This window comes from Artibeus jamaicensis, unplaced genomic scaffold (assembly GCF_021234435.1).
Source record: "Artibeus jamaicensis isolate MK-2021 breed Jamaican fruit bat unplaced genomic scaffold, CSHL_Jam_final contig_76, whole genome shotgun sequence".
Classification (NCBI taxonomy): Eukaryota; Metazoa; Chordata; class Mammalia; order Chiroptera; family Phyllostomidae; genus Artibeus; species Artibeus jamaicensis.
In genome coordinates, this window is record NW_026521954.1 from 9,494,137 (window position 1) to 9,507,360 (window position 13,224).

The window sequence follows — 13,224 nt, forward strand, 5'->3', positions numbered from 1 at the left end:
CCTCAACCAATGGTGGACATGTTGCATCACATCTCACCCAGCTTCACTGGGTCTAGATGAAGAAGTCTCTCTTCTGACTCCATCCTCAGCAGGCAATCCTTTAAAAGATATATTGATTTTTCCTTGGTTCTTCTTTGAGATCAAGAGTATTGGAGAAGAAGAAGGGACTTCTTATTTCTTCAATGAAATATTCTCCTGTTAAAAAAGTAATCATCTAGTATTTCAGGATAGTATAATGTCGTGAGGAATTGGCCTTGGGTAAGTACAATTCTGCACACTGAAGAAATTGTGAATTTTGGATCTAGAAAAAAATTCCCAGGGACCACTTGGAAACTAGACAGGCAGTGTTTTCTTGGCATGCAGTACATTTTCATACATTTCCTTCAATGCTCCAGGACATAGAGAGAGCATCTATCAGGCTGAAAATAGACACATCTAGAGATGGTTGATGAGCCAAACAAATGTATTCATGATTAAATAGGAGGTGCATTTTTATCTGGAAATTATTGTGTAGCAATTGGTCACATTTTCTTGGGCTAGAAGACAAGTTTTATCAATATAATCCCCACTCATAATTTTGGCTATGCAACAATGGACAAAGAAAAAAAGAATAAATTTATGTGACATTGATGGTTGTCCTTTTTTAGATTAAAAACAACATCAAAAGTGACATCTGCCTGGCAAATCACTATTAGTAAGTCTTTGCACATAATATATTTGGAGTGATTTCTTCCCTTGGAAGGTGTAGTAGCTGTGGTAAACATCTTTGACATTGCATTTCTGTGATTTTTTTACATGTAAAATAGACTGGAATTTGACAGGCCTTGTACTATACTATTTGAATTTATTTTTCATGCAAATTCTGTTTTCATTATTTTCTGTTCTGAAACATATCTATTTGAATAGTCACTAGCAATTGATGGCACAATTACAGTGCTATACTCTTTAATCACAACTAAATTGTGTTGTAATGACCAGAACAATATGATCAATTATTGGATCTTACCAAAAAATGCAATTAGTCAGACACTATTTTAATTTCAAGCCAGTGAGATGGACAAATAATACCCTAGTATAAAATAAAACACAAAAGTCATATGAAAGGCCAAAACTCATTTAAAAGTGTAATTACCATAAAACTCAAGGAAAGATAGCAAAAGCTAGTATTCAGAAATTGAGACTCTGTAGTTACTTTTAGAAAATTATGTGAAAACAAACAAACAAGAAACCCCTGAACAATGGGCTCATAAGATGATTAGAAATTCATTAATATAAATTTCAAGGGATGCAACCATGCCCTTGTCTCTGATAATGACCTTGTAATGGATGTGTTGACCTGAGAAGTTCTCAAGTGTATCTTTACAGTATATTTCTTGATCTTCAGCTTTCTTAATTGTTTCATTTCTACTGAATCTTGATCAGCAAAATTGAGCTCCTTGCGCGTACAGCTAAATTCAGCAATTTTTGGACACCTAGGAGTTGGGATTATTCCAGATGCATCACACTATGGTAAATAAGGCAAAGATCGTGCCCTCACCCATGGAGAGGATAGTGGGAGACAAGAGGCATAAAAGACAGTGTAGCTCCCAGTGAAGTCTCCTATTTCTCTTCATTAATCAAAGTCTGCATAATCATGTGTCTACTTCTTTACCTTCAACTCTGCATCACTGCGCATTTGATAACCATTACTTTCTAACTCTAAATTTCTCCTTAGTGAGTCACATTATTTTTTTAAATGTCCTTGTCAGCACCAAAACTTACTTCTCCATTATTCTCTTTCATTTCAGTAGTTTTTCAGATTGTGTGTTAGACATCATGTTTCTCTAGTAGCATATACACAATTGACTGTCTTAGCTGTTCCCAAGATTTCAAAATCCCCAAGGTGCTAATGACTTTAACGCTACAAGTCTGCTACTTATCTATACTCTCAAGTTTCAGATATACACTTGCAGTCACCTGCTAGATATCACCTGAATGTTTCAAAGGTACCCTAAACCCCATGTGCCTTAATCAGATCTACTTTCCCAGAAACATGCTACTCTATTTTGTTTTTCCAAAGTTGGCAAATAGTACTACTGTTTTCCCACAGGTTGGTACTCCTGGCATCGTGTACTGTACTCTATAATGTCACTCATATTCCTGCTTATCACATCTCTCCTTATCCATCTTGCAAGGCTTGGCTACAATTTTTCATATACTTAACCCATATACTCCTCTGGCTGTAGTACCAATGGATCTCTATAAGGCCTCTCATTCTTTTACTTCTAAGCATCCAATTCTGTACATCTCATCTCTACCACACTACTTAAATGCACAGAAGGCAGAGAGTGTGTCTCCAATCCTCTATGAGAATTTGCATAGAGTAAGTGCTCAATAAATGGTTACTGAACTTGGTGAATTCTCATAATAGTCAAAAATTCTCTGCTCATTGTATAAAGTTTCACCTATGGCTGCTATGACCTTACGCTACAAATGCTGGGTTGGCAAAATGCAGCCTCACACTGAACTGGAACAATGTGCATAATTCATTGTTAGCTCACTGTAGTTCAGGAATGCAACTTCGGAGAAGCAAACCACTCTCAGCTATATGAGGGTCTCCCTATCACCTCATTGATAGCAGGTCCTGAGCATTTCAGAGCAGAAATAACATCGTAGAATATGTATTTTGCACTAGAAATGAATGAGTGGACAATTTTCAAAAAGCAGGACATGGTTCTGCTATCCTTTTATAACTAAAACATTTTACAGCACACATCACAGACTTCATTTGGACATACAGTATCAAAAATTAGTTTCTTTTGTGATTGCCATATTTTAGCAGTTGAAAATCTGTTTTTAAGAAGTCATTTAAAATTTTAAATGTTTCAAGTACTTTCTCATTTTCTAATAAACTTATATTTTTTGGATAGTAATGAGAAGACATACAAGATAATGAAAGTAATGTCAAAAATCCATTTGCACAAATTAAGGAACATTTATCAGAAACAAGATACAAAAACAAGGCTGCCTACTGTCTATACTTCAGGTAAAAAGGAATAGGACATAAAGATAAATGCCCAGAAACTTAACCTGCAACTTGAGATAGCAATTACAAAAACAATGTGTAGCCACAATATGAGAAAAAAAATGCTGTTTTGATTTTTAAAAAATAATTTAATGCAATCTACTCTGTTTAATTGAGTAAGATAATTAGTCTTCTGAAGAGAAAACCATAACCTCTAAATATTATTTACAGGTTCTTATTAAGTTTGAAAGGACTTATCAAAGCACAGATATTTTTAGTAATTGTTCATATTTATAAGAAATGAGAAAACAGAGACATAAAACTACCTTGTTCTGTAGTTCAGACCTGGATTCAGTGTCTGTTGCCAATTTCATCAATAATAAATTATGGAGTTTTTTTTAACTACTTACACTTAGCATACAAAAAGAAAAATATAAGGAATAAAAGAACTTAATTTTTTTAAAAAGTCGATTCCCAGACAGGGCACATGCCTGGGTTGCAGGCCAGTTCCCTGCAGGCCAGTTCCCAGCAGGAGATGTAAGAAAGGCAACCATGCATTGATGTTTCTCCCCCCTTCTCCTTCCCTTCCCCTCTAAAGATAAATAAATTTTAAAAAAAGAAAACAAGTAATTTGACTTAATTTAGCTTAACATGAACCCCCACGCAAATTTAATCACTGTTGTAACAGTGTTGAAAATAAGTAAAAAGACAAGACATGATGCAGATAACATGTCAAGACTTCTTCTAGCACAAGATATTATTTAATATATGTAAATTTTAAATAAATGCATTCATAATTGTTTCATCTATATAACTATTTTCTCTTTTGTCTGTATTTCATCCACTCTAAACTTCTCTAATGAGCTTTCTCTTTTTAATATTATAGTGATTCACTACAATCACAGTTGTATCTCCCTAATACAAGGACTTCCACCAGGAAAGCAGGGATTCTTTCCTATTAACTTTGACTTCCTCCAAGAACCTTGGTTATATTTTATTTTCAAATCATGATTGTTGAATCAAAATAAATAACTTGCCCTGGCTGGTGTAGCTTAGTGGATTGAGCATGAGCTGCAAACCGAAGGCTCACCAGTTCCATTCCCAGTCAGGCCACATGCCTGGGTTGCAGGCCAGGTCCCCAGATGGGAGCATGAGAGTGGCAATCACACATTGATATTTCTCTACCTCTCTTTCTCCATCCTTTTCCCTCTCTCTAAAAATAAATAAAATATTTTTTAAATCACATTAAAATAACCTCATCCTTATCACCATATAATTACTCCATTAAATAAGAGATATCATGGATATTATTGTGCTTTGCTTTACTAAAGAAAGTTTCCTGACAAAAAAAAAACTACAATAGAAGAGGGGACAGTAGAGAGTGTTTTACCCTAAAAAAGGACCATTAAGATGAAATAATTTCTCAATAAGTAGACTAGACTCTGAAGTTGAGTGTTAACTACATTATAAAAGCCAAAAGATGCTTAAGAGTGTTGTTTTTCAGCAATATCAAGTTTTTAATAACAAGCTCTAAAAAAAGAAATCTGTGGAAGAAGAGAGGTACATACAATCTATAAGCAAAAACTGATGCAGGAAATATGAGCATAACACCTTCACCAAATAAGTTAAACATGGAATGCATTATCTAACAAGTGTACAGAAATTTTGACAAAGCAAATGCTTTAAGAATCTAGAGGCAACAAACCCTCTATCTGACCTCCAAAGTCCCTTTGATATTTGATGAGAGCTCACTCCATCCCCAAATGTCATAAGGGTTTAGCAGAGTAATTTAGTTTTAAATGACTGAATTAGAATAAAAAGGGTAATATGACCATGTGTTTTATTAGTGTTAATTATTAATACTGAGATTAAAAAAGAAAGCACTGAGAGTTCAGTAAGCATACTAATTGAACACTGTTTTTCAGCTTGTTTTCCCTGCAGTGTGAATATTTTGCAGCAGTTCAAAAGGAAATACACACCTAAAGAACACTCACTCAATTGGAGTGCTGGGGATAAAATGTAAAGCCTTAAAAAAAAAAAAGAGTAGAGAATGTAGGAAGATGATACTGACTTTATCCCACCTTGAACAAAAAAGAGCACAGAGTTGGGTTGATTTGTCGGTAGAAGATAAAACCCTTCCTTCTCATTTTAGATCCTTGATGTGGTTAAAGATCACTGCTCCTGGTTGTTGCCCCTTGTCACTCCACAAAAATGAGAAAGTCAATGAAAAGTATTCAAGTTCAGATTATCATCCTTACCAGTAATTATAGGAGGCTCTCTCTGCGAGATGAAACATTATATGATGTTTTGATGATAAACTGATTGTGTTACGTCCAACTTACCTACTTAATAATAATCACAATTATTTTATTATTATTTAAAGAATAGCAGTAAATAACGTTATCAATTTATATAGTGATATTACTTCTGCTGTTGTATTTACTTACAAATTATTAGGTATTAAGAAACCAAGATTCAAACCAACATCATCAGATTTCATAGCCTGTTTTTAAACCAATGCATGCTATCCACAATGATGCCTCTTCTACTTTAGAACAGCATCATCTTTAGGCTCTGTTAGACCATGCTGCTCCTTTTACAGAAAAGCTGCTGTACACATACCTGGATTTGTTGAGACCTGGCTTAGAGACAGTCTTTCTTATCACTATTTCTCCCTAGTCAACGTGAAGAAGCAGAAGTAATCAGGGATCTCCCAAGGTGAGGGCATGTGGACTTCTTGGAGACACTTGGGAGAGACAGGGAGCCAATTCACAGAGGGCTGGAACAGCTCCAGTCAGACACTGGCCATCAGGGTGACACAGTAAGACGCACAGCCATGAAAATGAATCCTTTGCAGGGAACATTAGTCTCTTCCTCCAGAAAAAAATTGCAGAGCATTTGTTTGGAGTTATTATGCTTATGCTATTGACAAGTGCATGACAGAAGGACAGAAGAAGCCTCAGCTGCATAACACGATTTAAATGAAAATAGCACAAGCCTACACCTCACAGATGACTGCTGAAAATTGGGTAGGGAGGAGGAAAGCAGAGAAGAAGGGTGTCCTTTATGTCACAAAAATACATGAGCTTAGTCTATGTTCTCATTATCTTTGGTCATATAAAAATGGTGTTTCATACCCAAATCATATTTCACACAGATTCTCATTTACTTCTGAAAGCAATGAGTAAAGTCCACAGCAGATACCAAATGGGCTTGTGGTGAACTATAGTACATTTTAACCTTCAAAGACAATGTCATCTAAACACTGGTTAAAACATATGGAGTGAGAATGAGTAAAACAACAATTAAGTATAGCTTATGTATGTCTGAAAAAGTAAGACATTTTGGAAGTGAGAAATTAAAAAATATTAATATACACAAATAAAAATTATATCTTAAGTATCTGAAAGAATCAAAAGGCATAAATGTATGTAGGCATTTAGTGTGGCCAAATTTCTGACCTCTTTTAACTTCTTATAACCTGCCTTGTGGATCAACTGCTATTTTCCTGTTTTAATTTATTTTAATGTTACACTGCTTGTAAGCTCACCTAGAGAAAAATATATACAGTTATCTACCTTTTGTGCACTCTTACTCTGACCAAAGTTCACACTGTCAAGCAGGAAAGCAAATGTGCTTAATCTACTGTGATATCGCTTAATCATAATGAATAGTTTGAAGGGCATTGCACCCAGAGCTAGATCAAATGTACAGATGACTCTCGCATACTGCGATTTGAGGAAGGCTCCAAAAGTGTCTCCTACAGTGGCCTGCTGGGGTGCCAGCCCTGCCATCGACCTGCTGGAAAATCACCCCATTGAAATGGGCCCATGCCTTTGATTTCTGTAATACGTGCACTATCTACTATTAGCACGCACATATGGTGCGTGGGCTGCAAGGAAAACCCGAGAATCACTTCCGTGCTGCTCACATTAACACATATTATCAAATTTGCTCAAGGTCTCACTAAGGGGCCCAAAGGGCTCTTTCTGTTCCGGAGAGAAAAAGATATAAGAACAACTGAATCGTAAGGAGAGAATTGCTGATTGTTGGATCTGGGTAAGATTCTAAAGTTCATTTAGTTAATTGCTTTCTAGATGATCAGAAGCGGACCCAGATGGAGCAGATGACCTACCTAGTCCTAACAGCAGAATTGGAATTAGAAGTCAAGTGGAATATTTTTATATCTGAGTTATTAACCACTAAATCTTCTGAAGTAATATATAACAAAGACAAACTAGCCTTGAAAATATCACTCAGGGTGGATGGGGAACTTTGGGAAGACTAAATACACTGTGGCATGAAGGAAAAGGACTAAAGTATATGAACACAATAGACCTAAAGAAATTGTTAAAGACCACTCCAAGGGAAAGTGTGGAGACTCCTGTGTAATTAAAAGAAGGACAAGCTTTTGCACAGTCAATGGTTTCTCTTAGTGTGACAGTGTTTGTAAATTTAGTATTTGATTTTCACTTGAATTATCAATTCATTGCTGTAGGGTTTAATTATTTAACATTCCATTATCACATATTTTATCATGGCTCCACTTTCCACCATGAACTCTACATTTTAAAGTATTTAATTACACTAACTGTATTTTAGTGAGATCATAAATAACCAATTTTCCCTATCTTATCAAAGGTTCAGTTTGAAATAATCATAAATAGATAATAAATAGTTAAAGTGGAAGAGAATATACTAGCGATTTTGTTCATGAACAAATGTATAATCCATAAAGATTTTCTTAAAGCATTTTTCAGTGGTATAATTTCCATTACTTCTTTCCAGAACCCATGAGGTATAAGTACCCCAGATTTGGTTTTATCAAAATGGTGGGAATCATTCTAATCATTAGACTCAGCTTTTATGATTTTTTTTATTCTTAGTCTTACAGTGCATTCTCTTTCTTAAACTGTACTTGTGATCTGTTACTAACTAGGTTGGAATATAAAATAAAACGTATTATAGAAAGAAGTAAACCACAGACCTGCTTAATGAAATTTTGTTTAGCACGCTAAAATATAGAAACCAGACAAAGGCTTTTATAAAAGATGGGCATTTCATGGCTTATCTACTTAAATTTTCCTGTGTTCAGTTATAGCCTAACTACCGCATCTGTGAAAATGTATTTTTTGCCATCAGCTGTGTCCCAACTTACACTCACTTTGCATTAGGACATTAGAATGTTAGAATGTTGTATAATATTGCACTGAAAATCATCTTATACATTTTACAATGAGCGTTAATCCCCAAAATAGTTTTAACTGTACTGTTTCACATAGGTTAAAATTCAAGGAAAATATTGGAGGTAATAATAATTAGAAACTAGGACAGCATCCAAAAGGGTATTTTCATGGAAAATCCAATACAAATCCTGATTAAAACCTAACCAAGCAAAACACTGCCGATTACCTGGATTCCAATTAAATGTGACAAATGGATACTTGACAGGTTTCAATTTCAATTCTATTTATGTCAGAATGACCCATTAATATTGAAAATGAAATGACCAGAATTCAAGCAATACGATGGCGCTTTACAGCTAGTAGATGGAAGTCTGAAAATTTGGACCCAACCAAACTCATTCAAATGTCAGTTGCTACATTTGCATCGCCCAAAGTGAATCACATCTCCCTCCGTCATTACCTATAGATTAGTGCTAACATGAATCACAGCTAGCAGATGACAAAGCGTTATATAAACTCCGAATGTCAAGTGTCAGTCACATTAAAAAAAAAACAGGAAAAATCAGCTAGTTACATTATGATGGTTCTTACTGCTGCCAAGACTAAAAACATAGTTATAAAAAAAATAACTAAAAATCTTTTTTGGTAAATGTGTCTTAATGAATTTTCTAGTCTCTATCAAGCTCATCTATAAAGTTTTCCATGACATGTATGTTTCCTAAGAGTAAATGATGTGTGTTTGTCATATAGAATTATTTTTATTATTCATCATTCCTTATTTTAAAGGCACTGACAATCCTTAAACTAAAAAAAGCATTAAAATATGATTGTAATGCCAACGATACAAAGTTTCTTTCTATTAATATAGCTGACATCAAAAATAATTAATCATTATGTTGCTTATAGGGAGACAAGTACTTTCAAAAACACAAATAAAATTAAATGGTATCACCGAAAGGCAATCACAGATACAGTAATACCTTCACTGAATTAACCTGCCTTCCTAGGTGTGTGCATGCACATGTGTGTGTATCTATAAAATTCGGCAGTATTTAACATTTATTTTTTTAACTTTGTGCAAAGTTTTTCAAACATATTTGCCTCAGGTATATATTTATAACCACTGTAATTCATATAAAATACTTTATACTCATTTAAAAATAATAAAGTTAATTCTTAAAAACCATACCAAACTCCCATCCACATAAGCACACACCACCATGCACACAGATAAGCATGCCTTTATAGCCATAAGGTAAAATGCCACTTACACTCTAGATAATTAATCAAGAGGGATTATCAGTCACCAGATCCTGATAGCATATCACCCAGATAACAATGTGGAACAAATAATTATTTAACATTGTTCAGATTTGCAGTAATTTAACTTGGGGGACTTACGTATTACTCGCAAGTGTTGAATTTTAATATTAATAAGTAAACTTCCAGAAAAAATCAAGTTTATCCTGCATTACTATGCTCTTTTTTGCATATCATCACCAGAGAAACTGGTATATAACAAAAGGTTAGAATGTCTTAGTTCACTTGAGGTTTGGAATGATGAAAGGCAAATTAATTTCAGGTTTTCACAAGATAAAATGTGTGTGGCTCCCCTTATTTCACCTGCACATAATATCTTTTTGTACTGAAATAATAATAAACTTAGTAAGAAATTCACCATTCCATTATTAGACAAAAACCCATTCTTCAGACATTTACTTATTACCCAAAATAAAAAAAGAATGCATCTCCTAATTGTCTTTGGGGACATACACAAATGTATACATTTTATAAATACTATTTGCAATCTTAATTTGATAACTTAAAGAAAAATGTATATAACTGCAATTTTTGTAGTAATTATAAGAATCATCTCACAACAGGATAAGAATATAAAGCACTATGATTTGCTTTCCTCTTGTTTCCTTGCACAAAAATGAGTAAAACCTTATACTTAAGTGAGCAGGGAATTCTAATAGCGTATATAATATGCTTCTGAGAACAAGACAATACTGTTCTCCTTCTTAACTCCATTTCAGCTATCACTTGAAAAGAAATGCTTGAAAATGCTTTCCTAAATACCTAGGGGAAGAGTAAAGTTTGTTTGCTGCCATTCCTTTGCACTAAGACCAGACACTTGCAATTGAAGAAATAGTTGCATGACAAAAATGAATACAAGAAAACAATAACACAAGACCTTTCTCAGATTGCTATTGTTTCACTATTATGCACTAATTTAGCTTTTTTTTTTCATAGTATTATTCTTATTTGTAAATGTGTTTATGTCTGACAGGCTGTTTTACAATGGCAAATTTTATCTACGAAATTATGTTTCTTTATTTGGCATTTTTGTACTTTAGGAAATATTTATTATTTCACATAGAATAGTTTTAGTGTCAGCTGGTTTATTATGGTTTTAGACTGACCTTCACGAGTCTACTTATTACGGCTCACTAGCGTGGTTATGTGTGTGGATGTTGTGTTTGCCCCTACCATTTTCCATATGCTCTGCCTCACCAACACTGCCATCCGGCGTGGTCCTTTCATAGTTGTCCTCTGGGAGTGGAAGGGCACCCAGTCTTGGCCCTGATGAACTCTTACTGCTTGGTGTTTCTGACTCCTCCAGCCCGCTGTCATAGCAACTCTGCAGTGACCCCTGATGTGGGTCCTGAGGCTGACTCACAACAGAAAACGTCACTCTACGAAATGGCTGTAAAAGAAAAGATTCTGAATGTCACTAAGGTAGAAGATTGTACACGATCTTATTAAAAATACATCAATTATACACATTAAGGTCTACTGACAACTAATGCAATACAAAATGGTTAATATAATATGTTGAAATCTATTTGGTTAACTCTGAATTATCTGAAACAATACTTAGATTTTATTATGCAAAAGCTCAAAATTCCTTTTCTGAAACAGAGATAGGAAACAGCAATGTCACTAACACACACATCTAAATCTATGTTAGTTCCACATATTCAGTCTTTTTCTGTTTTGTAGTCTTCACTTCAAATATGCTTTGCACAAATAGACTTTATAATAACAAGGGTCAGTGATTCAGGAAAGCAAGAAATATTGAACCAATCCATTGTAAGAAGAATTCACTTTTAAATAATTTTCCATATAGTGATTAAAAATGAGTGTTCTGGCAGATGATTTAAACTATTAAGGGTACAGCTGATAAATAGGAATTTAGATGAAGTGCTAAGTAATAGGAATACATTGCCTACTTCATTCATATTAAAATATTACCTATTGGCCTTGAAATTTTAAGGGTAGTACTGCAATAATAGATAAAAGTTCTCTTAACCAGAGAATGGAGAATAAACCAAAAAAGTTTAATTGTATGTGATTTCTATGACTATAATTTGTTCTAAAAAAACATCATGTACAGCCTTTAGACTGGATTTAAAAAGTGTTGCAGATGCTTGTATAATTTGGACCCACTCTGATGGGTCTGGATATTGGCTGGATAGTTACTCTGATGCTGATATCGGCTGGACTCAAAGTTCACTCTGCGTGGAATTTGCACATTATTGTAACTATAAGGTAAAACAACAAAAAAAGGCTCATTAGGAAAAACAAAGTAATGCCATACATCAACAGTGTGACATACATAACATCTGGAAAAATACAAGATGAAAAAGATTCTGTAATGTCTGTTTCAGGTCATTCATGCAATTGTTGGGTCCATTAAGCTCTAGTATGATTTGAAAATGGCATAAATGTATAGATTTTTAAAACCTGTAACTTATACTGTTCAATTTCATTATGAAGTATAACACCAGTGCTGCCAGGAAATAGTAAGAAATGTAAAGAACCTGTTCTGTACTTTTGTAACTTGCATGGTAATGGTAAAAATCACTAATTGAAACTAGGACCAGTAGAATTTTTAAAAACGTTAAGGATTATAGACACTTGATAGATTATAAAAGGGAAATTAAGAATTGTGACATTTTCTCCAAATTTATAAACTGGCTTTGCTAGAGACAAGCACACATTTCCACAAATCTTCCTTTTATTTTGTTTCAGATAGAAGATTGGCCCAGTACTTGTAACCCAATACCTCAAGTTATTTGTATTATAGTCACTATAAAATCTTCTTTTTCATTCTAGGTAAAAATCAAACTTTTAAAATTACTGAATTAGATCACATGGAGGGTTATCATTGTGGAGGAGAAAGGGGAAGAGTAGAGAAAAAGGCACAGGGAATAAGAAACATAAATGGTAGGTACAAAATAAACAGGGGGACTGAAGAATAATATAAGAAATGAAGAAGCCAAAGAACTTATATGTATAATCTATGGACATGAACTAAGGAGTGGGGGGATGTGGGGGGGTGAAGGGCAGAGGGGGGGAAAGGGGAGAAAAATGCAACAATTGTAATAGCATAATAATTAAAATCTACTTGAAAAGAAAAGAACTGCTGAATTTTATTGTAAGGGGAAAACATTTAAATCACATTCTCTTCTTCATAATGTTTTCCTGAATTGGTACTGCAGTTTTAAAAAAAATTACAAAATATTTCTAGTATAAAGAGCATACACATCATGGAATAAAATTTACTGAAGAAAACATTAAAAGAAACATTATCCTTGTTTTATTAATAATTCTTATATGCATTTACGATGGTGTGATTGTGATATTTTACTTTACATCTAAGTAACTATAGAAACCACTTTATATTTATGATGTTTTATCTTATGTGTTGGGGCCAGCAGCAAATAATAAAAATGAGGATTTGTAGGAAAACTAGGTCACTTTTGAAACTCAGAAGCCAAGGAAGCCAATCATTTCTGGAGTTAAAGAAAATATGCTCAAAGGCATTGAAGACATTGAGAAGAATGCTATCATATGCCCATTGGATTCATTCATTCGAAGTTCATTGTGGCTATGAAATCTCTAAACTGTGCAGGACAGTATTTGATTAGACCAAAGGAAGTAAAAAACCAACATGTAAAAATACAGAGAAATGGAGAAAGTGCTTTAGACTACTTATTTTTAAAATATGGCATATGAAAGGAGCAG

General features: G+C 34.0%; 1 protein-coding gene across 6 annotated transcripts in view; it reads right to left on the reverse strand.

Annotated features, from left to right (window-relative positions):
* Window positions 1-13,224, reverse strand: part of PCDH7 (protocadherin 7) — a 410,332-nt gene that overhangs the window by 212,646 nt on the left and 184,462 nt on the right. For 2 of the 6 annotated variants that reach the window (XM_037138578.2, XM_053672407.1), the window contains exon 2: window positions 10,708-10,900. The exons of 1 other annotated variant lie outside the window; for it this stretch is intronic. In XM_037138578.2, coding sequence (XP_036994473.2) covers window positions 10,708-10,900 — 193 coding nt within the window. Of the gene's footprint in view, window positions 1-10,683; window positions 10,901-13,224 lie in introns of all 6 variants that reach the window. 3 more of the 6 variants (XM_037138577.2, XM_053672406.1, XM_053672405.1) reach the window with 2 other exon arrangements.